The sequence below is a fragment of the Rhinolophus hipposideros genome (assembly GCF_964194185.1).
Source record: "Rhinolophus hipposideros genome assembly, chromosome: 16".
Classification (NCBI taxonomy): Eukaryota; Metazoa; Chordata; class Mammalia; order Chiroptera; family Rhinolophidae; genus Rhinolophus; species Rhinolophus hipposideros.
Genome location: NC_138062.1, coordinates 4,407,814 through 4,434,167, shown reverse-complemented (window position 1 = coordinate 4,434,167; position 26,354 = coordinate 4,407,814). Strand labels below are relative to the sequence as shown.

Below are 26,354 nucleotides of genomic sequence, written 5' to 3'. Positions count from 1 at the left end.
GGGACGGCTCCACCATGCTGGTCTCTCCGTAGGTCATGTAGGCAAGGCCTCACCACCCTTTGACCACCTTGGCAGAATGCCTGGAGCTCCTGCCTGAGCAGGAGGGGAAAGCGGGGTGAGTAGCCAGCATCAGGCAGTTTCTTCCCCAGTCTCCTGGGAGACCGGCTGCTTCTCCTCCATCGTCCTAGTTTGGCTTCAGCCGAGCCCAGGACTTCCCACTGGGCTTCCACTTAAGGTCCAGCCACAGGCTTTTGTGTAAACCTTGCCCTGCTGCAGTTTAAGGTGGGCGCCTCCTCTCAGAAAGAGCTGTGGCCCACGCCGTGGTCACCTGTCCCTTCAGGTTCAGTGTCTTCCTCTGGGGCCAGGGACACGGGGAGCTGACACCGTGCCGGTCTTGCTTTGCTGTCTGTGTAATGAACTTCATTGTCTCTGCACCGACTGAATCTGGAAGTGTGACAGGCCAGCCTAGCAACTGCAGCAGGAACACCTGTGGCCCGTTAGCTCCGCGCTGCTGCTCGGTCATGCTCCGCACTGGACAGGAAGGGCTGCTGGAGGAAGGCACGCAGGGCAGACAGACATGTTCGTTTGAGGTGCCCACTTCGGTCTGCTGGACCGAGCTCAACCCAGGGGATTTGAAGCTCTTGAACACACGCTGTCTTTGCATTCTTTGGTGTCCTCCCACGGGGCCCAAGCCTTAAACTAGGTTACTCAGCATCACGCGGGACCAGAGTTTTGAATAGCCTCTCCTGTCCACCTCTCCTCGCCTGGGCTGGGTGTGGCCATCTCCTCCTCCCATGCTCCAGTCACACCCGCAGTCCTCCAGGGACCGGCCTGCGGGCTGCTGTCCTTGGTGCTGGACGTGTGATGCCTCCTTTGCTACGGAGCCAGTGAGGGCAGTGAACGCAGTCTGCGAGCTCCACCTCGGCAGTTCCCGCTCAGTCTGTGTCTCTAAAAAACGATTCAGCAGAGCTGAACTTCTTGTTTCCTTTCCTGTCTCAAAACTAAGGCTTTCTAATAATGACTTGGAAGTGCTCACACGTTTATTGTTTTTAATCTATCTATGCAAAACGACATTGGTTCTTTTTGTGGCTGGGATTCTGAGAAATACATCACCCATTGTACCAGAAAGATTGCAGATTATTCAGGACTAACGGAAATCTCCTTCAAAGATAACACGTCCTCATTTGCTGGGAGAAACAAGAGAGTTTGGTGCAGTGAAAACGAACGTGTACTTGAGAGTCAGACAGCCTTGGTTCTGATTCTGCTCTAACGCTTATTAACCACATTGTAAGTCTCGTTTCCTTGCACTCTGTCTGCCCCTATTTGGAGCAGAGCAGTTATGCTGCTGTCCCACTGTGGTGGGTGGACAGCAGAAAATACAACAAAGATGCAGTTTTACATCATGCTGTGTTTTAACAAAAGTATTAATACATATCCAGTTCTTAGGGTCTCTCCTTGGATTTCAATATGGAGCAGACTGTGTACATATTTCCCTAAAAACCCTTCCACCTGTAAAATTTGAAAGACCCTTTCAATACATGTATGAAAAAACATTATTTGAAAAAACCCCACCTTTTCCTTGTGAAATTGAGATGCATTTAATACCTACCCACAATTGGTACAGGTTGGTAAACACAGTGTTTGACACTGGGACAATTATTTTAATTTCTCTATGCTGTCATTTCTTCATCTGTAAGTTTGGGAAAATCTATGTCTACCTTATACGGCTGCTGGTAGAGTGACTGACCCGCGTAAAGGACGTGACACTTAGTGGGTACTCAACGAAAGGAAACTTGTTCACAACTGTGATGTATCACTATTTAAAAAGATAGATACATTTGTGGGTAGAATAGATTTATAGTCAATAAGGATTATAGAGTTTTAACAAAAGACTAATTAGAATATTAGTTATGTCTCAAATACTTATGATACACATTTGTATAAAACAATTGTAAATAGTCATATCCAGTTATAGGTTATTTTTGGTTGGTGAAATCTTGACTAAGTACCCTGAAACTATTTCCTCCTTCTATAATCAAATGAAGAAAATTCAAACTATTCATTTGTGCTCAGAAATAGAAGAGTGCTTGCTTTCATTTGCCTCAGAAGCATAACACATCCCTGGAGGAGAATGAAGTGGTAAAACATTCGTTGGGGCTCATAGAGGTTCTGTAATTTCTTGCAAGTCTTCTGTGTCTTTCTAGGCCACCCAGACTGGAGGCACAATGTCATCAGCATTAATTCACAGCCGTCCCACTGACTGTGCCCCTTCTAGTAATGCGGGACCTCATGGCCCCTCTTTGTGCCAAATTCCCCATCCAACCCCAGCAGAGCCTCCCTTCATCACATGCTCTGAAGCATTTTTGGGTATTCTTGCAGTCTAGCTCATGGACTGGCTCAGTTTGGCCAGTGGGCTTGGGGCCACTGTGAGACAGTGATGTCATTTCCGTGACTGCTGTCCTTTGAGCCTTCCATGTTGCTGGCACAGATTTGCTGGGATCTGGGCAATTCTGGGTGCTCTGCACCAAAGAGAAGGAGGAATAACAATCATGAAATGAATATCAAACTTTAATATAGAGTTTCTATGTGCCAAACATATCATTCCCCCGATTTTACAGAGGAGAAAAGGGAGGCACGGAGAGATGGTGTCTGTATCAGTTACCTATTCTGCTACTACTCAGTACTTTGTGGATCAGAGACCACTGTTTCATTTGCTCACATTTCAGTGAGTCAACAATTCTGGCTTGGCTCAACTGGGCAGTTCTTTTGCTGGTCTCACCTGGGGTCACTCATGAGACTACATTCATCTCGTGGCCTGATAGAAGCTCGTTATTTTAGATTATCTGAACAGAGACAGGTGACCTCTGTCCTAACTGGTTTCCCTTCCCAAGACCCAAGATCAGAAGTTGCATAAATGTCACTTCTATGATAAAGCTTCTATGATCACTGGGCCTCAGACGGGGTAAATAGACCCCTCCAATAGACAAGAGAAGTGACAAAGTTACATTGATAAAGGGGAGGACTTGATGGGATAAATTTGCTGCCTCCCTCTTTTTTTAACCATCTATCTCGTTAAATATTTAATTGCCCAAGCTCATACAGATGGGAAGGGATGGTGACAGGATTTGCGCCCACGCAGTCTGCTCAGTGTTTTTGTTTTTTTCTTTTTCTTTTTTAACCACTGTGGCTATACGGGAAAGGGGACAGTTCGTTTTTCTGCCATGCATTAGGCTCTGTCACCTGCTTCTGCTCCATTTGTGCAGTGTCTCCTAGCCAGTTTGACCCCTGGCCCTCAGATACCAGTCTGAGAACTAGAGGACAGATTTCTGAAATGAAAAAGCCCTGGTCTTTTTCTTGGAAACCTTCATGAAAACAGACTCCTGCAAATGGCTCTGCCCAGCAGCCCAGTGACACTTGGGACCCGAGCACACACGTGTTCTCAGAAGCGTGTGCTGACTCAGCTGGAGGAGTAGCTGTCCAGCTAGTCTACACATGAAGCAACATGCCTGGCTTTTAAAATATTCCTCTATTGCAATACCCACAAACAATAAAGGGTTAATTCGTATGGGGAAGCATTTTATTGCATCAAAATCTAATCTAAGTATCCATATGAACCCGATCCAACCAGTGATTACCTTAATGGGTTCTGAGGAAGAAGCAGTGGTAATGAGTTTGAAAAGAACAGTTTTACCTTTCTAAAGAGCAGAGTGGTGGCGCCTTGGAAATTAGCTCTGGGCGAGTGCTTAGGACAAATTAAGCGAGGACTTAATGAAGTAAGACCACACTCTGGGCAAGATGTAGGTCCTGTTAAAATTTTCTATTACCTATAAATAGACTCTCTAGGTCTAAAATATAGATCTTCACTGTGTTAGCAAAATGCAAAAGCAGCTCGTTAAACCAGCGAGCACATTATTCAAATCAGATTTTTACTGTTCGGGAACTAATGCGTCTGAGTTTTATGACGCTGAAGACACAATTTATTTGCCTGTTTTTGGCCTCTTCCACTAGAATGTAGGCTCCCAAGGTCAAACGTCATCTCGCTTGTCTCTCCAGCACACAGATTGTTGCCCAGAAACGGAACGGTCTCAGCCGCACACAGGAGGTTCTCAATAAGTAGTTTTGAATGAATTAATGGGTAGCGTCTTACTTGTCACTGCAGCGGTGTTTGAGGCTTTTACAGAATCAGTTGTATTTATTTTTGTGATATGCAGGAGAATGAGATTGTATTTGTCTTTTGTACATATTGTATTTTTGCTGTTTTGGTTGCAAGGAAGGAAAATTCAGTTTACCTTAAATAATTGGAGTTATGGCAAGTCTCTTTTTTAGCCATAAAGGAGAGGGTGGGTCATTTTTAAATTGAAGGACAGTTTAACAGGAAGGTCTCATGGAATCGAAGTGGGACCCAAAGGAGCAGTTGTGTGAAGCTCAGCAGGAAGAATGAACATCCAGGGCTCGGCCACGACTGTGATTTTGTCCCTGTCCAGCAGTGGACGCTGGCCAGCTGGTGAAGTCTGACTGCTTTTCATGACCGACCATAGGCTTTCATCTTTGGGTTTATTAATTCTTTTTACTATCTCATTTCTTCTGTCTTCTGCTTTACTCTTGGAAGGCAAAATAAATCCTAGCGTTCCAGATGGCCCAGGCCAGGTACAGTGTGCAAACAAAACAAACAGCCAGTGACCAACGCTAATGGTTTCTCACGAAAACCCCTTTCTTCCATTCCACTTGGGACTTTTCTGTTACAGGCAGTAGTGTCCCACAAAACTTTTCTCACCTTGCAAGGCTCATGAGTCTATTTGGGCCACCCAGATTGTAGACATAATGTTGCCACACTGGGATTAATACAAAGCTGCCCCACTGACTGGCATCTCCGACTTCTTTGTGCCAAATGGCCCGTCCCACCCCAGGGAACCTCTTTTGACCATGATGGTGTCCTGTCAATTATCTTGTGGACATTCCTGCTGTCTGGTTTCTCCTCTCAACCCTCTTCGGCCTTTTCTCTTTTCCTCTTCTTCGTCTTCTTCCTTCTTCACCATTCTCTCTATTCCTATTCTCCATCTCTCTCTCTCAGTCTCATTCATCTCAGTCTCAATCTTATTCATGCAAATATCCCATCTTGATATCTTCCCGCACTTATGTACACAATCGGGTTAATAAAATGGCTCAAAGAGGGAAATACCCAGCAAGCATTTTCCTTAGTGAAGGGGTAAGGGTGGAGGAAAGAAAGAAGCTAGAGAACTCTTCTGTTTCATCCCTGTTATATTGTGTTTAAGTTTTCTACTTTCCCATAACCCTGGTGGCCCCCCTCTCTTGTGACTTTTGTGTATATTGTTTGGCTTCATCTCGCACTGTGTCCTTAGTCTGTTTCCTAGGTCTTAGCCCAAAGAGCAGGCATCTGACCGGCAGAGACTTTGGGCCTCTCGCCCGGCAGACTCTACAAGAAAGAGCTGCGTTAGGCTGGGGGCCCTGGGCCCAGGGAGCGGGATGTATTTTGGGCTCCTTCCCTAGGAAAGTGTTGGGGGCTGTGAAACGCGGACGCCTTGCATGACTCCCAGAGGCTCAGGGACTAATTTGCGTCTTTTAAATGTCCCTGTGAAATTCCCAAGGTGTTTCGCAGAGCAGTTCCCAGAGAGGGAGTTGCAGTTATTTCAGCAGCAGCGACGAGGCTCCCTCCGTGGCCCTGTGCGCGGACACGGACACGCAGGGCAGGCGCGCGTCTCGGGGCTCTGGCCGCCGTCCCTGGTGGGCTGCGGCCTGGAAGGACGGCGAGGGCCTCTCGCCATCGTGCAGCGCTCAGTGGCCAGCGGCGGCCGGAGGGGCGCCCCCGCCCAGGGCCCAGCCCGGCCCTCCCACAGCTGGACGTGGGCGCAGCCGTGGCGAGCACCTTCCCAGACCGAGGACCCGCCCAGTTCACGGTGAAGTCCTGGGGGGTGGCGTCCTGTCTCCAGGAAGGAAACGACGACCGCTGGGCCGTCCGCACGGACGACGCCACCTGTGCTGTGCGGTTCTCCCGTGGCCCGTCCACGGCGCCTGCGTGACGGCTGCTCCTCCGTGTTGGCCCGCGGCCCCCAGAAGTGCCGGAGCTGTGCCTGGCCGGGCTCCTGCCACCACGTTCCCGAAGAAACCTTTTGTGGCGATGTCCAGGGTGTCCAGTGTCCTTTGGAAACTTCCCACTAGCTCTCACTCAGCCTTCAGCTCTATCTTAGTTTAGGTTGGGCCTCTCTCCTCCCTTTTCCTCAGGAAACGTACAACCTTCAGGACACATAAAAATATATGTGGGAATAAGTGAATCTGTTTGCAGTCAGATGTATGTCTGTACTGGGGTTTCCCAAGGAATCAGCTGAGGCTTAGGATTCCAGACTTTGATTTATTAAAGTATACTCACCTGTTTCCTAAAAAAAAAGTAACAATGATGAGACTTTCATGTTAGGTAAGTGTGAACCTTGGTTAGTCATCTAAATTGGATTTGCTTTTTATCCTCGGCAGACTTCATTTTACATTGTCTTTCTAGTAGTAAACATGTCAAAGAAAGACTTTTTTCTGTAGTTAAAACAACTCTATACATGTACCCCCCCCCCCGTTTTTATTTCTGGAAAAGGGTGTATAGCAAATAAACAAAACCCTCTTTAAAAACAGGAGAACGCTGGAAGAAAAACACCCACATTTTTCTATTATTGTCAGAAAATCTTGACTTACAGATGTTACTGACAGATGGGAAAGCTGCCTATGAGAATGGGATCTGATTCTTTTCCACTAAAACTCTTAAAGGAATCTCAAACAGAAAAAAAATTACGTGGGTGGCATATGACCCAGAATTGTGTACTGAGCTCTGCGTGTCCTTTACAACATGCTCCAGTTCTAGAGAGTGGCTGGCAATGCAGAGAATTGCAGACAATTGAAGTTATTAGGCTTCTTTAAAGTTCCTGATACAAAGAGGTAAATAAAAATTTCCTGCTTCAGGGGTAAGTAGAAGATACTTTATTTTGGAACAAACAGTACTGGTTCCTTTGAGGAGTTCAGCGTGGGGGAAGCAGAGGCTGCTTGGATGAAAACCTTCTTCTGCCAGCACTTCAGGTCATTAGGTCAGCGGGTCAGAGGACTCACTTGGGGTCTGATTACCATGGTAACAAAAATATTGAAGTCAGGAAGTAATGTTCCCTTGGAACAAAATAGAAAGTCTTCACTATACTGTGCATTTTCCTTGCTACTTGGAGTCTGGTCCATGGACCAGCAATGTCAGCTGACCTGGAGCCTTGCTAGAAAGAGCCCCAGGCCCACCCCAGACAGAATTCCCGATGTGGTCCATATGCACAAGACAGTTTGAGACCCACTCTGAGAGATTCTGATTTATGGAGTATGAGTGCAGCCTTAGGATTTAAAAAGGGTCCAGCAGGTTTTAACATACAGCAGTGTTTGAGCACCACTGGGCTAGAGACTGGATTTGAGAGCGAGCCTTCACTTGCTATGTGTGGATGTTTAGTCTTCCATATATATTTAAAACCAAATTTGTCAACTGCCTGGACTTTTGATTGGTATTGTATTCAATTTAAAAATATCGTTTTGGAGATAACTGACATCTTTGTGATGTTAAATTACTGTGCAATATTAAGTCATATTAGTTGTGTGTGATAAGACAGAATAGTAGCCACTTAAGGATGTTCATTGACATCCTGATCTCCACAACCTGTGATTGGAGGTAGGGAGGTGATCCTGGCTTATCTGGGTGGGCCCAGTGAATCACAAGGGTACTTATAGGAGGGGTCAGCAGTCAGAGGCAGACAACTGTGTCAGGTGTCGGAGTGAGGCAGGACCGAGCCAAGGAATGCAGGAAGTTCCCTAGAAACCAGAAAAGGGAAAGAAACAGAGTCTCTTGAGCCTTCGGAAGGACCACAGCCCTGCTGACTGGTTTTAACTGACTTCCAGAGTTGGAAGGTGTAAATCTGTGTTGCTTTAAGCCACTACGTTTGTGGCAATTTGTTATACGGCAACAGGAAACGAATGCACGTAGGATGAGCCTCCATGTATTTAGTCTTTTTCAATGCTAACGGAAACCTGACATGTTCAAGCGCTGGGTGGGCGTGTTCTCTAGGGAAGGTCAGGACCCCATCTCAGCTCTAGGTCTTGGATTTCATTCATTCAGGCCAATATTTTAAATTCTACTCTCCTTGTAATGATGAGTGTCAAAACAGGCATGCAGCCCATTTTGGCCACGGGCTCTGAGGTTTTTCTCACTTCCGCAAGGAAGTGAGCAAAGTATATACAGGCATACCTTATTTATTGGGCTCTGCAAATATTGCATTCTTTACACATTGAAGGTTTGTGGTAACCCTGTGTCGAGTGTGTCTTATTGGCACCATTTTTCCAACAGGCTGAGGTGGTGAGCATTTTTTAGCAATAAAGTACTTTTTAAGTAAGGTGTGTACATTGATTTTTAGATATAATGCTTTTCACACTTAATAGATTACAGTATAGTAGGGTAAACATAACTTTTATATGCACTGGGAAAACAAAAAAAAAAATTTGTGTGACTCTATCGTGACACTGGTTCTATTGCTGTGGTTTGGAACCGAACTCCCAGTATCTCTGACATATGCCTGTACTTTCCTCTTTTGGTCTTTGAACATGGTTAGAGATGCAATGATTGCACTATTATTTGCACAGAGGGACATCCTAAGAACAAAGGCAAACCCAGGAGATGACCCCTTCCCCCCAATCCTGGTGAAATCATTCAGCGGTGGAATCTACCACCCCTTATCATCCAACCCTAGAATTAATTCCTTTGATGTGAAATAATACATCTCCCTTATCGTTTCAGCCACTTGAGTTGGATTTTACTTTACTTGCAGTCTAAACCATTCTAATTAATATGTAGAACAAATAAATACAAAGAAAACAAAATTATTTTTTCCAACATTCAAAGATAATTACAATGATCATCTTAGCATGTTACATTTTAGTTTTTTCCTACTTATTTTTTTTTAGCAAAATAGAAACCTTGTAGTGTTTGGGTATGTGAGTGTGTGTATGTATCATTTGTTTGGTGCTTGGTTTTGGTTTGTTTTCTGTTTCATTTAAAACATTAGTATGAAGGACACACTCTGAGAACTACAGAATTAGTATGAGCTTTGGCTCCACAGAGAAAATCCTAAGTCCTGCACTTTGTAGGACCCGCACTGGAGGCCCATTCATTCACAGAAAGATGATTATAATAATTTACATTATATTCACGTATCATTTATCCGTTCTGCTATTTTTTGACATTAGTTTACACTAATTCGACTTTACTATATGTTTGATTAGTAACTGAGTACGTAAATTATGTAAATATTTCTAAAATTGTATTAAGCGTTTCTGGGGAAGGACATGTGAAAATGTGTTATGTTAGCTGATAATCTTCATATTCAAGAATTTGTTTTTCAGTGCAAAACCTGACCCTCAACGTTTCTTCCCTAGTATAAAAAAATCACTCCAGTATGACTTGACATTGAGTCATTTTAACATTTTGAACATAATGAAACAACATTATTTGCTGCTTTCTTCTTTCTTACCCTAATGTTTAACCTGGGCTCATTTTATTCTATTTTTTGAAAGTCTAATTATTGCCATTAGAGTAAAAATCCAATTCAATTACTTTTCTAAAATAGTTTTTGTAGCTATTGGAATAATGAAATGTAGAAGAAAATACCAGGGAAAAAAACAATGTAATATCACTCGGGTGAACTTGTTTTCTTGCACAAATGTATACCCAGAAGGTTCTTCTTATAATAGTAACTGAAGGACACACTCTGAGAACTACAGAATTAGTATGAGCTTTGGCTCCACAGAGAAAATCCTAAGTTCTGCACTTTGTAGGACCCGCACTGGAGGCCCACTCATTCAAAGGTGCTCCTGGGGACACTCCAGCCCCTGTACACAGAAGCCAGGTGTCTGCCATGTTGCTCCATTCTCACATCTGTGAAGACAACCAAGGATTGTCAGACAGTTGAAGAAAGTTTGCAGAACGAAAGGGAAAAAGACAAACTAATAAATGAAACCTGTAAGACATGGATTATTTATAAATTAATTTAGAAATAAACTTTAAGAAGTATTTCCATATTTACAGAATATCCTGAAGAATGTCTTCTGATATTTTCCCAGTGGAATTCCGATTGGTTCTTACGTCTCAAACTTCTGCAATAAGTCTATCACCCAACAAACCAATTTTTTAGTTGATGTTTACATAAGAAAAATGTATGTCTCCAAACTTAATAAAACATTCTAAACGAAATGATATGCAGGAAGAGTCCCAAACCATATTCTAAATGCAGTAGATGCAACATCCAAATCACAAGTAGGTGTTTTGAAAAGCTGGCCTGTGTGTGCTCATCGGTGCTGCCGCGGAGAGAAGCGTCACATCTGTCCACTCATTCTTTGCTTTGTCCACTGCTGCTCTTTCAAAGAAGACTGACTCTGAGAACAGATCAGTGAAAAAGATGGTGAAGATTTAAAATGTCATGCTGAGAAATTAAGAAGTATTGAGGTTGTTCAGAATAACAGTCTGAGAAAAGCTGATCACAGTGATAACCTGGAAAGCATTCCATGAACCCACTAGGTCACTAGGCGAAATCACTTGTGGGCTGCACAGTGAATATTAATCTTGAACCCAGTGGAGATATTGTTGCTGATATTTCTCATAGTACCGTGCAAATAATTTTATAAACATAAATAGTAAGTGTTCTACAGTTTTTCATCTTTAAGTGTCAGCCACCTCCACTGAAGATACCCTCAGGAGTCTCTACCCCATAGTGAAAGTGATAATCTCAGCTAGTTTCTCAGTTTTACAGTTTGCCTGAAATCGCCCTTTTGTAACCCAACTCACGCATGATACCACTTGCTACAACCAGTGACGGTGATTGCATTTCAGCCCTCCTTGCCTTTCAACTTTCTACAAGGTTCCAGTCTGCTTCTTTCTTAATGATAGCAGCCCATCCCAGGTAATTGCGTTGTTTTTGTTGCAGATTTTACCTGCGTTTTCTAACATATTTATTAATTTCTGTGTGCCAGTTGCTATGTCATGTTGAAAAAAAATTCATGATCCACCATGAAAACACAGCATACAGAGCAGTGTGCATACAAACAATTTGTAACAATCAATCTAATTGCTTTGCAATAGGGAGAAAATTTTTAAAGCCTTTTACATACTAAGTGGTGGTCTTACTGTATATTAGTTACACTTAAGGAATTCTGATGGGAGTTTAATTTGGCATTTTAAATAATGGGAAATAGGCTTCCAGCACACATTTTCACACAGAATATCTCGTTTTCATGAATGAGTTACTGATGTCAAATGGGAGATGTCTGGATTTAAGAAGACACTGACTTCATAAGTCAAGAGAAAGCTTCACAGAAAAGAAACATTTTCACAATAAGGAAAATGTCTTAAAAGTGAAAATATGATTGCTGAATTTATAAATTACAAGACATGGAAAGCAAAGACAAGAGAATCTCCATAATGTGGAGCAAGTAGACAAAAAAAATTTATAAAGTAGAAAAATATATAAACAAAGATAGAAACACAGAACGATCAATCCAGGAATTCCAACAGCTGGCTAATAGGAGATCCACAAAAAATTCTTCTTCCCTAAGTCCAGCAGGAATTCTGGAGAAAAATGGCTCATCTTCCTTGCTGTCCGTTTTCTACTGCAATCTCTCTACTGAGTCTTCCTCTTGGCACTTGGCTGCTCTAGAACCTTCCTCCGATCCTCCACTCTGCAGGATCTCAGCCATTTCCACCTCCTCCTCTCTGTTGTTCCAGCCAGGTTCCTCCTGGGCTCAGTTCTTTCCTGCTACACAAATGCAGCATTAGCAGAAAGTTCACAAATCGTAGGATAATTATTAGAGTGACTGTGCTAAATAGGCCTAATCATCAGGAGGGCTGAGATTCTAGGAGGGAAGGGCCTCATATCCCTTGTTAAGTGTTTAGCAGCTACTGTTCTCCTCCTCAGTCTCTACAGTTAAAATTGGCAGGTGTTCCAGTGTGGCTTGTGTAAGTCCACTTTGGGGTATAACTTCTTTAAAATTCGATGTCTTACATGCTAGAACCCCAACAAATGAAGCTAGATATGGGTGGAGCAGCTCGGCGCCCCGTCTCCTTCCTGCTCTGGCTGGCCTGCCTTCTCTCTCCAGGGCAGCTCCTAGAGCAACCTGGCAGAAATACGGGGCTCTGGGGGACACTGGTGGAAAGCCTGCAGCCGGTGGGGGTCCTACCTGGGGGGCCTTCCTGCTGGGGAGGCCCATGGCTCTGAGCCTGTGTTCTCAGCCACAGCTGGTCTAACAATTCTGAGTTTGACTAATTGTTCCCCACTCTCCTACTATAGAATGTGATTGAGGGGAATGAGGTAGGATTCAGGAGTTGGTAAATTTGGTCGTTGGCAGCTGCTGAAGAAACATGTTGGACAAAGCTAGAAACTTCCAGACTATTTTGGGACAGGGTGTATCAGCTGTTTGAATATGACTTGGTTTTTTTGGTAAAGGAAGTTAAGGTAATTTAATTATGTGCCAGATTGTTTGATAATATGTTAAATCATTGTTTCAAGTAGTGGATGTACAAAGTAGCCTTTCCTGTATAAAACTGCAAATGTCCTTTCACATTTTTTTTGGTTTGTTTTACCAACCTTGGAACAAATTCTTCACGGAGTGGTTATCATCATTAGATACTTTTGTGCAATTATAGCTCATTATACCATTTTCTAAATTAATAAAAGAATGCTTTCAGTCTTTTGTACGTATGAATACTCTGTTCTTTTTACTCTGTCCTTTTCACTTGGATTCTTTTGAAAGTCACTGTTACACTAGGGTGAAAGCAAATACTGGCAAATTGTTTTCAATTTCCAAGCATCGTTTTTAGGAATAATGAGGTCTTGTTTCTATTTGGATCACTGAGACCTGCGCTGTGTGTGGTAAGTGGTGAGGACGGGTGGGTAGCGATGACAGTGGACACCATTTGTGTCCAGAGCAAGAAGTTCATATTCTGGAAAATAAAACTGTATAAACAAGTCAAGGTTGGACAGAGAAGCCATCATATTAAAGCCAAAGCATTTGTTTTGAGTCCAGTGGGCAAAGGAGAACTATCGTAGTTTTCTATGCAGGAGTCAGAAGTAGTGGCAATGGGAGCAGTGATGGAGACAGACTGTAGAGCAGGATTAGGATTGAGTCATTTTAGAGTTCACAGGACACACAGAAGGGACATTGATCAGTGTACCCTGCATTTTAGGAAATCCACCTTCCAAAGAAAAGTTAACGAAAGAGAAGTATGTCAAGTACGTCTCCTTGGTTATGAGCAACATTGATGATTGAGCAGCCTAAGAGAAGGGAATGTACTGGAAGGATGTTGGTGGCGCGCAGGATCAGTGTGAAGCTGGAAGAACAGGCAGGCAGGCACCAAGGGTGCTCAGAGGTCAGCAGCAGTAACTGCTGTGGTCTGTCAACACTCACAAGCTAGTGAGCTGGGGCCGCACCACCTCCAGACTCCCTTCCATGTTCACTGCACCTTTCCAACACCGGAAGGCCTGGTCCTGGCCTTGCCTTGTCTTCCCTAGCAGGGCTCTAACCTCACCTGCCCACAGGGGGGACAGTTTTCGCGCCAGAGGAAATTGTGTTGCTAGTAGGAAATGCAGGTGGATGATGGACAATCAAAATGAGAAGTGGCCATTTCCAGGCAGACTCTGAGAAACACAATTCTGACATAAAAACCAGATAAGCACACAGAAGAAAAGGGAAGGACATCCCAAGAAAACAATGCCTTATACAGGGAATTCTAGGTTTAGCTCAGTTTTGAATTGTCACTCATGGGAAGAAATGTCACAAAGGGCACATTCTTGCAAAAGAGCTTGGATCTGTGCAGTTCACACTGGATTGGCTAAAGTGTGGAAGGAGAGTTATCAGAGAGATTATCAGAACAAGGAGTTGAAGAAGGAGGGTTGGAGAGAGAAATTTAATAAAGGGCAGAGAAAAAACCCAAACTCTTCAATGCCTGTTTTGCTTCAGTTTTCCAGACCTTGAAAAGTGACCTCCATAATTAAAAGCACAAAGCAAAGATAATTAGAATGAAAACAAAGATCCACGATAAGTGAGTGGATCTCTCTAGCAAAAGAACATCTACCAATTTTTAAAAGAACTCAGATCCTCAGCCCAGATAAATTACATGCCATAATATTGACAAAACTTGGCGAATGTGACCAAGGAAACACTTAGGGATTTCTTAGAAAGTTGGTTGGAGAAATGTCAGAAGTGATGAGCTGGGCAAATGCTGCCTGGATTCATACAAAGCCTGAGGTGACCGATTATAGAACTACGGCTTGGTGCAACATTCCCAAGTGGATTATTCTCAAGTGGATTATTGAACAGATGGTTCATGAGCATGTAGACAAGAAAACGGTCACATGGCATGGGTCTATCAAGAGAAGTGAGGCTGAGGTAGTGGAAAGAGCCGGTAGTGGAAAGAGTCAGATGAGCTGGGCTCAAGGCCTCATTCCGTCAGTACACAGCTGTGTGCACGTGAGCAAATCACTTAACCCCAACGAGCGGCAGGATCTTTATCAGGGAACGCAGGCCATAGAACTAGATGTCCTTTCATAGGCAATTTAACCACTAACAACCGGTTAGCTTCAAATGTACCAAATTCCCCTCAGTTCTTTTAGTCAGTCTGTCTGATGATAAAAGAGCTGCCATGTATGAAGAACGCATGCCGTATTGGGTGCTATGTCCTTGTGTGATGTGCTCACGTGACGGGCACTGTTAATCCCCCTTCACAAATGATGAAATTGAGGTTCTAAGGGGCTAACCCGTAGATCAGATGAGTCAGGATCAGGGTGTGCCCTGATATCAGGGAATCAGGTAACCAATCTCTGGGAATCAGGTAACCAGTCTCCCATACTATTATCATACACAGGGTCAATATATAAGGATGGGTAACGCTGCACTGAGCAAACATAATCATTCTTGTGTGTTTGGATAGTTATGCCTAAAATGTGTTGATAATGGATCCATGTCCATTTCATGGAAAGTTTCTTCTCGTGTTCCTTTAACCTTGGCCTGTGCAACTTTTTTTGAAAAATATATAAACAATTTGGTTGAAAGAACAGAAGAAATTCTGATCAAATTTTCAAAGAAAAGGAGAACTACCCAGATGAATAATTTATTCATGTATTTATTTATTCAAGTATCACATCCTGAGGTAAGCTGATTCATTCACAGTATGATCAATATTCAAACAGTGAAATACCGGGGGTGCCAAAAAAATGTATACAAGTGGACACTTTGGTCAATGTTGCTAAAGCAGTAGTTTGCCGTAATCAGAAGTATCTGGATGGTGATGGTAACCACTTTGATCACCTCTTGTAATTGTAGAAGTCAAATGTGACTTGTATTCATCTTTTATTATTGGTATATATTGAATATATATTTAAGTATTTCTTAAAATGTGTATACTTTTTTTGGGCACCCTCTGTATATTAGTATTGAAAGCAAAACCCTACACTTAGTATCTGAACTATCTCGCTGGACTAGAAAGGGCCTTGACTCTGAACGGGATTGGGTTTGGGGGAACTAGAACAGAGGATGGCAGTGGGTGTGACTAGCTCTTGAGTTGCCATTTGGAGCTTCCAAGAAGGATCGGAAAGGGACTAGATTAGAGTGATATCTAGGTATGTTTTTTTCCCTTAGTCACAGAATTTTTCCATTAAATGGACCTAGTTCATTTCAAGTTGATTTCAAGTTCAATGGTATCAACCATTTGAAACATCTACCACGAAATACTGATGTAAGTTAACAGTCACAGAAAAGGGTGTTTAGACCCCAGCAGACGACACAGTCCTCTAATGCCTGTGTCCGCCAGACCACATCCTGAGAAGGATGGGTTCGCACTGCACCATGTCCAGTGAGAGGCCACTGGGGCAACTGGAAAAGACTTAGCAGTGAGGGACATAAAAGCTGCTTTCACATACATGAAGACCTGCTGTTTGGAAAAGGTGGTTGGTCAGTTCTGAAACTGAAAGGAAAGCTAGAGGAAGTGGGTGGAAGTATTGAAAAGCACTGTTTCCATTGACAGCCTCTCAGAGTTGCATGGAGGCACGTTTAGAGGTTAAGAGCCTCCTAGTCACTCATTCCCTTCAATTAAATGACTATTGAGAGCCTTCTGTGTGCCACTGCAAATGCGTGGGGTACCTCAGGGAAGACAACAAAAATCCTTGCTCTTGGAATATTTATATTCTTGTAGGTGTGGGGACACTTTGTAAGTTGGCCTTGTTGAGAAGTGACATCTGCAAGAGACTTCAGTGAAGGAGGGGAGGAGGTTACTTGGGGAAGAACATTCCAAGCAGAAGGAAAAGCCACGCAAAGGCCCAAGGTGGGGGAGCATGCCGGAAGGGAGCCTCGTCCGCAGAGATTGGTGGAGCAATTGTGAGAGAAGGTGAAGGGAGGATTTCCGTTTTGGTGACAGCTTGGACTATATGACCTCTGAGGCCTCTGCTAACTTTTTATATTCCCTGAGCTAATGATTCTCTGATAGTTCAGATCAAGTAATTCGGTAGCAGTGAGGAGGTTGGATTCTAGAGCAGACATGTCATAACAGAGCTCACAAATGTTCATACAGATGGTAAAGGCGCCAGTCAGAGAGTATAAACGTTGTAAAATACTGGCAGTGATGTTCAGATAAAAAAATATGACGTCGCCCACACAAGGCATGTCTGCAGACCACATCTTGCGCAGGGGCCACCAGCTTGACACCTCTGCATTAAAGAACCTAAAATCGGTTCAGAGTGGAACGGTGAAATCCAGACGTCAAGTCTTGGACAGAAAGTCCAAGGAGAATAAAAGATAAAAGAAGAAATGTGGGTGCCTTGGATGAGAATGACTCCTTTGTTATCATTTGACAGGGAATCAAGAAGAAAGGAAGAATTAAAAGTTTACCCTGTTAATTTAGATCCCAGGAGACCTGTTCACACTGGCTTTGCTTTTTCTCGATCAAGGGTCGCATTGATTTTGTTTTCTGCCTATTATCAATGGTCAGATGCTTACTTGTCCTCTCATTGCCCTATTATACATAATTGTATGTACTTCAGGAACTCAGAATTCACTCGGAGAGAAAATATCAGCCAGTGCAACTTTTCTCAATTATGTTGTGTCTCAATGTAATTAAAGACATAAAACTTTTGAACTCAGAATTAACTGCAATAATTACAAAAAGACATAAAGAAATTATTATTCTTTTGGATGCTTACGTTGTCCTGTTTCCTCACTGCAGGCCCCTTCATTTGCAAGATGGTGCCATTTGTCCAGTCTACTGCCATTGTGACCGAAATCCTCACTATGACCTGCATTGCTGTGGAAAGGCACCAGGGACTCGTGCATCCTTTCAAAATGAAGTGGCAGTATACCACGCGGAGGGCTTTCACGGTGCTGGGTAAGCGTGTGCCCGCGGGAGGGTGAATGCCGTTCTTCAGGGCAGAGCAGAGAGAATTCGTGCCAAGCGAAGCACATTTATACACTGGGGGAGTAGCCTCTGGTCTAGTGGGTGCTGGGGTGTGATTTAAAGGGTTCAGTCCTCCTCCCATTCCCCCACCCCCCAGCCCATCTCTCCTTTAGGCCTACTCTAGCACTGAAGATCTCTCGTTTCAGACTTACTTCTTCAGTTTAAGTCTTAGCTTTCAAGCATGAATTTCAGCTGATCTAAGGTAGCCCATCGGTGGCATTGCCACACTGACATTTATTAGGTAAGAGGCCTTTAATCCAAGATGCCCTTGTTAGGGGACCCACAGGAAAGGTGTTCTTAGAAAAATGGAGAATGGAGGTGGCCCTTGAGGGTGAGTCCACGATGGCAGGAGGCCGCAGGGCCCGCAAGCACACTGGTGCCGAGACGGCTGACAGAGGCACGTCCCATCCTCTTCACAATTCAGGCATTCCTGAATCCTCCGCTGCTGGAATCGGTCCTGAGGAGCAAGTACCTCGTGATGAGTGGTAAACTTGAAGCAGTGTCCTAGGGCCCGGCACAGCAAAACGGAACAGTGTCTCTATTTGATATTTATAATTGAGCCATTTAAAAATTTTAACGTGCCTCACTGTGGTTTGAATGTATTGCAGCCAAATAATCAGAGGTATAAGAAGCAACTAATGCAATAATCAGAGAACAATTTGTACTAACATCTCACATGAGAGCAATGAGGAAACATTTCTTTCTGCTGTAAGCATTTAGCCAGCATGGGATTGTGGAATGACAGAACAAACTCCCAAAAGCTTTACAATGCCAAACTCATTTAAAATAGTTTGAAATGCATAGATAAACTAATTGGGAGGACATGGTCAGCTTTGGTTAGTTTCAAATTTATGTCGCATCCTTCCTGTAAAGAATTTAAAGACCTTTTGACTGTTAATAATTGACCTTCCACCATCAGGTGAAAGCTGAAAACAGCAAGTGATGGTGGAAGGAGGGTGAGGAAAGGAATACTTGAAGGAAGGGAATTTTTTTTTTTAAAAAAAAAGAAAGAGAAGCAGAGGGAGTCTCCAGGTCTGAAAGCAAAGTTGAGAATAGACAATCAAGGCAGTACGTACTCCAAAACATCGTAGGAGACAGGCAGATTTTTAAATCAAGTAGACATCTTCATGGGGCTCTGTGAATGGTCGTCCAATGTCTCCCTGAAGCTGTCATACTGTGAACCTCCTTCCAGCGGAGACTGCCTGCCCCTGGTCCCCAGCCAGCAAGACCCACTTGCCTTTCTTGCCCAGAGGTGGTCACAGGTCCCAACAGTACTGTTCACCCAATGGTAGCACTTTTATCTGTGAACAGGCAGTGGACCCACAGGACTGGCAATGAGCTAAGCCAAGTCGGCTCAGCTCCTCCAGAACTTCTACTAAAACTGGACGAATGATTGAACAAAAGAGAACACAGTAAGATGATGATTGGACGAGAGTAGATATCCATGGCAATGAAGAGACAGACATTTGTGAGCCTCAGAATTATCTTGGATCACTGAATCATAAAGACTTTCTAGGCAGTGCCAGTTCATGTGTTTCTTTATAATAAACCCCAATTATGACGTAAGTGAATCTCAGTTCCTTGAGACTGAAGGCAATATACTGTTCTCTTAATGGTTCCACTTGGTACAGAAAGAACAAGCCGAGTTTGAGCTGGGATTTTTTTCCTCAAAATCAGTGTCAGGGCTCTTGGTCCCGGCCCGTCCTAGGCTGTTAGAGTTCCCTTTTGTTCCTTGCTAAGGAGACATCATCAGAGCAATTCACTCAACAAACTCTGGTTTCTGAAGTTGTATTTGTTTTGTAAGTGAAAAATGAATGCCTATATTATGATGGTTGAAACAAATGTACTTTCAATTTTAAGAAGAAATTTCAGAGGGTGATCTATATCGTGTTCAAATTACTCATCCATTTTTGCTGATCAAGCACCTACTGAGGGCCAGGAATTTTCCTGGGGAAATTCAGGTGGTCAGTTTTATCTGGAAAGCTTTCAAAGCTCTCCTAGAGACGGTGACTTCTGTGTCAAATCCTGGAAAAGGAGGCCACAAGTGGACTCTGGGGATAGGGTGCCAATGCAGGGTGTCAGCCTGGAGGCATGGGGCTGCACAAAGTATTCTGGGATGTGGCCACTGAAACCAACTCTGTAAGGTCCTCAGCAGAGGACTCTGTGTGAAGAACTTAGACTGAAATATAAGATGGGAGAGAGAGCAAATGAGCTTGTAGAGAGCCTCGGGGACCATGGTAGGAAGTTGGGTTTTATCTTCTAGGCAATGGAACATTATTAAAGAGTTTTAAATGTTTAGAACATGTGTTGGGAAGACATTTCAGCAGCAATTTTGAGAGCAGTGAGAGGGTGGAGACGAGAACACATGCGGAGACCACTACACTGCCCCCTGGTGGAGGGGGCTGGGTGCACTGCATATAAGCAGCCTTCTGGTTAGAGAATTAAGTGGGACGCATTTGCTGAGCTCAGTCATATTCTGATGATGTTACCACTTTACAGGTGTGGTCTGGCTGGTGGCTGTCATCGTAGGATCCCCCATGTGGCACGTGCAACGACTTGAGGTACATTTGGGGCTGGGATTGATAATTCCAATATTGAAATGTCTTCACATCCCCTCGATTCTTTTTTTCCCCTTCCTGCAAGAGGAAGACAGCAAATTTGTATGATTTCTGTTATTTCATTGGAGGTTTTTCAAGTGGAATCAAATGGTTTGTTTTCAGAGTTTTTCCCTTCTGTTTTATCTAGTGCGTTCTTGACCTTCTATTGGTAAGACTTTAATGGTTAAAATACAGTTTACCGGGGTCCCTTTGTACATTTTCCTGCCCGCTGAACATGGCTTTCCTTGCGTTCACCAGTGTCTTGATACGTTGTAAAAGTCCAGTGGTTGCTCCAAGTGTTTCTTTCAAGTCGCGTGAAAAAAATCTGTAATTGAGTGTTTATTTCTCAGTTGATGCTCTTCCCTAAGTCCTTTCTTACCTGGCTCCCATTCAGCGACATATCACAAATGGAATTAGAAACATGTGAGGGCATCATCTTATCCCCTCTCTCGTCCCCCATGCTTTGTCAGGTGGCCCAGTGTTGCCTGGGTAGTCACTGTGAGGGGGGACTGTGCTGCTTTTCAGTGGCCCAGTGCATCCAGCGGAATGACCTGTCACGCGTCCTTCACAGGGGCTCCGGCTCAGACAATGCAGGCTGCACACATACACACTCCCTGAGATCATTTTCTAAACTGTGTATCCTCTCGTACCTTTTCAAATTGACATAGGCAAATGTGGGACTCTGCTGGGCATTGTCCATTGGCTAGGATGCCAGACGAACCCTCAGGCAAGGGGACATTTAAAAAGTGGCCTAGTTCCTGATGTCACTGGTGTGTTGAATGAGCTGAACTCCATAGGTGAGCACAGATGGCACTTTTATTCCTTCCCTTGCTACCTATAAAAATGCCGTCTGAGGACTTCCCAGCCCTCTGATGAGATGCCACGGGGAAAGCCTTGAGTGTGACAATATAACATAACTCTTCCAGTCATTCAGATAATTAAACTTCTCTGGTACTTCCAGTCCCAAGAACACTGTTAGTTCCATTATGGAAATGTCCAGTCCCGTGTCGGTCACCTAAGTCCACATTGTCAGTCAGTTTCAAATGTCTCCCATCTCCCAACTCGAGCCGGTTTTAGGTCTGGAATCCAGCCATCTGGAGGGAGGTGTGATCCCTTCTCCTCTGCTTCCTCACTCTGTTTCTCTTTCTCTCTCCCCATCCAGCTGGCTGCCTCTGGCTCCGTGGGAGCTGGTGGGGAGAATGGGAGAGGATGAGGCAGGTGTCCTCTGGTCTCGATGTCCTCTGTGTGTGACTTTGGCTGGTGATCGATTCTTTACTTCATGGGTTTTTCAAAGATACCAGCACCACGGTTCCGCCTGCTGCCCCTTCTCCAGCCATCTGCTCCTAAAGACCCTTCCACTGCCATACACACCTCTTGGTGACCAGCTCCTTCCTCCAAGGCTACCCTTTCTTCCAGCAGGAAGCCCACGCATATGGGGGGCCCTTTTAGAAATGACCCAACCCTGTTTCCATGTGCAGTCCAATTTGGGCCCATAGAACATAAGATTTGTCTATTTTTTAAAAATAAAATTATTTTACCATGTGCTCTAAATATATTTTCAGTACATAACTCATTTAGTTTGTAGAAAATACATAGAAGCTAATTGGCTAGGCTAGTCCTCACTGTCAGAGCAGCCAAATCAGATTTGTTTTCTGTCAGGAAAAACTATGAGATCATTTTTCAAATCAAATCCATGTATTTAGAGGCATCCCAAGGCTCCCTCCTCGTTCTGAAATTCTATTAGCGACGGTGCGTTTGAGTGTGACCCACGATTCTGTGCTCTGCTCTCACTGGGCTCTCGCTCAGAAGTGATCTATTTGACAATTTTCATGGGGTGGAAGCAACGAGGTGGTTAAATTAAAATTGTCATCACTTCTGCCCCTTCACTGTATGAAAAATGTGAATTCACAGCATCTCAACACCTGTCAAAATACCTTTTTTCTAAAGCCAAGCTACCTTGAATAGAAATAGATTTAATGTCGGGAAAAGCACAAAGCCCTGTCTGGATTTATGGGACCTGGGTCAGGTGGTTCCACTGGTGTTGGTAATTTGAACCATGTCTTTCTTAGGTCTCCCACAGCAAGGTTTGGGTTGGGTGAGACTCGGACTTGTGTGAGTTGGGAGAAGGGTGATTATGAGAGAAGAGCTGGGATTGTGGACCCAGCATGATGCTTTAACTCAGCCGTTCTCTTAGGCAGGAGAACTGAAAGGAAGTGTATGTTTGGAAATAGGAGTTCTGAAGCTGGGTTTCATAAAACCATCTGAGCGTGATCTCAGAGAGTCCTTGTTGTTTTTCCCCAGAACAACGGCAGCTCTTTGGAGATGGCCAGACCAGCCTTGTGGTTTAGGATGTGTCACTGTGTGTCCCTCTCCCCCATGGTTGTTGGCCCTGGTACGCTCTGTCTGCATGGAGTCAGAATGAATTTCATTTTAATATCCTGTTCCCAGGGAGTCTGTATTCACTGAGTGTTTTCATTTCTGGTTGTATCTGTAAATAACACCTAGATCAGAACTTGAAGTTTCTTACCTTTGGTGAGTATACCAAAAAGCTCCCCCACCCCTTCAATTGGCATTGAAGATTGGTGATAAAATCTGCTGGGATTGGAGAAATATGTCTAAGACCTAAACTAAATGTTTTTCGTCTGAAAAGCTATAGTGTGACTAAAATGACAATAGTTTTTATAGATTCTCTAACTTTTATTCCTATAATCTAGAAAAATGACATTTGAATATACTTTAAATGTTTAGTTTGTCCCTTATTAGCTCTTGCTATTTTTGTTAATATTGTTGTTAATATTATAGTTGAACTCATGAGTCTGTTAGAAATAGTATTAATAAATATAAAATATATACAGAGGGTGACAAAAAATGTATACACATTTTAAGAAAGGAAAAAATTATTGAAAGTATGCTGACGGTAACCACTTTGAGCCCCTCTTGTAATTGCAGAAGTCAAACGTGACTTGGATTCATCTTTTGTTATTGGTATATATAGAGTATTACAACTTTAATACAGTTTTTTCCTTTCTTAAAATGTGTATACATTTTTTTGGCACCCTCTGTATATACCTCTAAGACTTATAATTGAGCCTGAATATTTGTGGATTAGCAGTTGTTTGAATCCCAATTTCTCATTCATCTCAGAATCTAAAAGCTAGCGGTTGCCTTTCTGAAATTTCTGCTAGTGACCTGATCACTGCAATCTGAAATAGCAAAATACAGACTGGTTCTTAGCCATTGGGAGAAGTCTGATGCCTTGTCAAACCTGTTGCAACGATTGAGGAAGCAAGATAATGTAACATTAAACTAGTTGGCACGAAGTACAAAATTCTGTTTTTGTAAGACTTTGGTCACTGAAATGCTCTTTCACCCAACTAAAAACTTACGACTGGAGTGTAAAAAGTTGAGAAACAAGTGAGCAGGCTTTGGACCTCAATTCCATTTAAAACAGAAAAGAAAGTGTAAAACACTTAAGAATTTAGCAGTGAAGTGGAAAAACCACTCTTCACAACAAAAGCACAATCAAAATTGGGTATCATTTGAGAGATGTACCAATGGTAAATATGTAAGGATCTGAAAAACACTGCATTACCACAGCACTCGGCTGCTCTCTGTGCTGTGATGCTAAATACCGGCTCTCTTAACGGAATAATTCTTATTTTCAAGATCAAGTATGACTTCTTATATGAAAAAGAACACGTCTGCTGCTTGGAAGAGTGGGCCAGCCCTGTGCACCAGAAAATCTACACCACCTTTATCCTTGTAATTCTCTTCCTCTTGCCTCTGGTGGTGATGCTTAGCCTCTACAGTAAAATTGGTTACGAACTCTGGATCAGTAAGAGAGTGGGGGACAGCTCCGTGCTTCGGACCATTCATGGAAAAGAAATGTCAAAAATAGCCAGGTTGGTTTAATGAGATATTCATCTCTGTTCAACATATTTTTAATTCTCTGGAAGGGACAGTTACCAGGGATCTCAGAACTGCTGCGTGAGTCAAAATGGCATTTATCATTCACATATAGGGTGTGGGCTGCTTTCAACTTTTGAGATTATATGTATGACAGGAAGAAAGAGAGATCACCAGCTCCCAAATCAAAGAGGGAAGCCACCGTTACAGATAGAAACTTACTTGGAATTTAGAAATTGCTTTCTTTTCATCTGTACTGGGGGTGCCAAAAAAATGTCTACAAATGGACACTTTGGTCAATGTTGCTCAAGCAGCAGTTCACCATCATCAGAAGTGTCTGGACGCTGATGGCACACTTTGAGCTCCTCTTGTAATTGCAGAAGTCAAGCGTGACTTGTATTCATCTTTTGTTATCGGTATATATTGGGTATTACAATTTAATACAGCTTTCCCTTCTTAAAATATGTATGCATTTTTGTGGCACCCTCTGTATGTCATTTCAATATGGTAGGAAGAGCTGTGGACTCTCTCCTGCCTCCCCTTTACCAGCCACATGATGTGGGGAAGTCTTACTCCGACAGCCTGTGCATTCCTCATGTACCAGGGAGCATAGCAACACCCGTCCTTACTTTCTCCCACTTAAGGATGACACTACATACGTGAGCTGATATGCTGGAAAATCCTTTGGAAACTAGAGCACGCTGTTCACTTTGAATCATTAATTATTGATATAGTTTATTTTCAACTAAGGGCTTTGCTTTCTGATCACACTCATTAATAGAAAGTTTAAAACACGATTTACTGCTATGGTACTTGGAGTTCATATGGTTCATTTCATAATCTATTTGGAGTGACCCTTAAAAACAAAACTGCAACCTGGTAAGAAGTTGAGTGGTTTGATGAGATTTGATCATTTCTTCAAGTGAGCAGCGACCCCTAGTGCCCAGTTTGTATAAAGACATCCCCGTTCTCTGCACAGCACCTGGGAACTTACTGCTGGTTTGGCTCTCCTACTTCCTCAGAAGAAAGGGCTACCAGGTTGAAATAAGGAATAATGAATATGACCGTTTATATATGTATAGCACCATGCAAATGTGTAGCTCCCTTACAGATGTTAATGTCCTCTACGGGACTAATGGAGAAAACTAGTTTGAAATCCTGGTTAATCATGTTATTTAGAGATACGATAAAGGATTCCATTTTAATTGTATCCTTTAAACTTAGGGCTTCCCATAGCTCATAAATATTGACAGTTTTCTATCACAGGCATGAGTGCTCTTCAATATAAAATGAGCAGGACTGTCTAGCCCTGATGAGCTTAAATCCCTCACTAGCTATCTGACTTTGCAAGTTACTTCACCTTCTCTGTGCCTCAGTTTCTGCATTTGCCAAACGGCTTGTTGGGAAGATCAATGACATGAGTGAGGCCCAGTACCCAGCAGAGTGCTGGACCCACAATGAGTACACGTCACAAGGGTGTTTATAATGTGAGGAATATGGAGGTGTGGGAATAGCGAGGAAAAAGATGATAGACAGCCCATGTTTAACCGATCACAAACTTCATCAAGATTTGAAAAATCTTGATTGAGAGGTCTAGGCTCCAATTTTACTTAATAGCTTTGCCATCAGTTTGACACACTTGCCAAGGAGAAGTTAATTAACACAATGAATGTGTCCTTGTGAGTCCAGGAAGAAGAAGCGAGCTGTCATTATGATGGTGACAGTGGTGGCTCTGTTCGCGGTGTGCTGGGCTCCTTTCCACATCGTTCACATGATGATTGAATACAGTGAGTGCCTGTCATTCTTATTTGACAGAAGTTCTAGTTTATTTCCTGCCAGAATGGACAATGAACCCTTGAAATTTGTCGTGATTCACTTGGGTAATCAAATATCAACTAGTAGGTTTCTTTCATGTTTTCGACACCACTAGGTCATTCCGTGGTAGGTAATTATGTACGATTCTGACTAAATCTTTAATAATTACAGAAGATCAAGACAAGCTTCTGAGTCTTCTTGCGTGCTCTGCCTCTGTTCTTCTTAAGTTATTTCAGTATTGGGACAGTATTGGGACATCCTATGAGCATTTCCTACTGAACCCTGGATTGAACCCCATGAATTTAATAATGCTTAGCATTTCATCCAGCCCCTCGGTGAATTCTCTCTAATAATCTGAGGCATCACGTGGTTCTCAGGTAACTGTTTCTATAACACAAGTGAACATTTGCAGAGTTACTGCTGCTCCCCATTTCCATGAAGCCTGAAATCAAGTTGAAAGGCAGTGAGTCCCCCGATATGTGAGGGACACCGGGCTATACCTGTAAGCCTCGGATCTCTAAGAAGGA

At 43.2% G+C, this 26,354-nt stretch overlaps 1 protein-coding gene across 1 annotated transcript in view; it reads left to right on the top strand.

Annotated features, from left to right (window-relative positions):
- The window catches only part of QRFPR (pyroglutamylated RFamide peptide receptor), a 36,362-nt gene that overhangs the window by 7,912 nt on the left and 2,096 nt on the right, over window positions 1–26,354 (top strand). Inside the window, exons 2-5 of the mRNA XM_081076649.1 lie at window positions 17,282–17,440; window positions 20,009–20,070; window positions 23,773–24,008; window positions 25,702–25,799. Of these exons, the coding sequence (XP_080932775.1) occupies window positions 17,282–17,440; window positions 20,009–20,070; window positions 23,773–24,008; window positions 25,702–25,799 (555 nt within the window). The remainder of the gene's footprint in view (window positions 1–17,281; window positions 17,441–20,008; window positions 20,071–23,772; window positions 24,009–25,701; window positions 25,800–26,354) is intronic.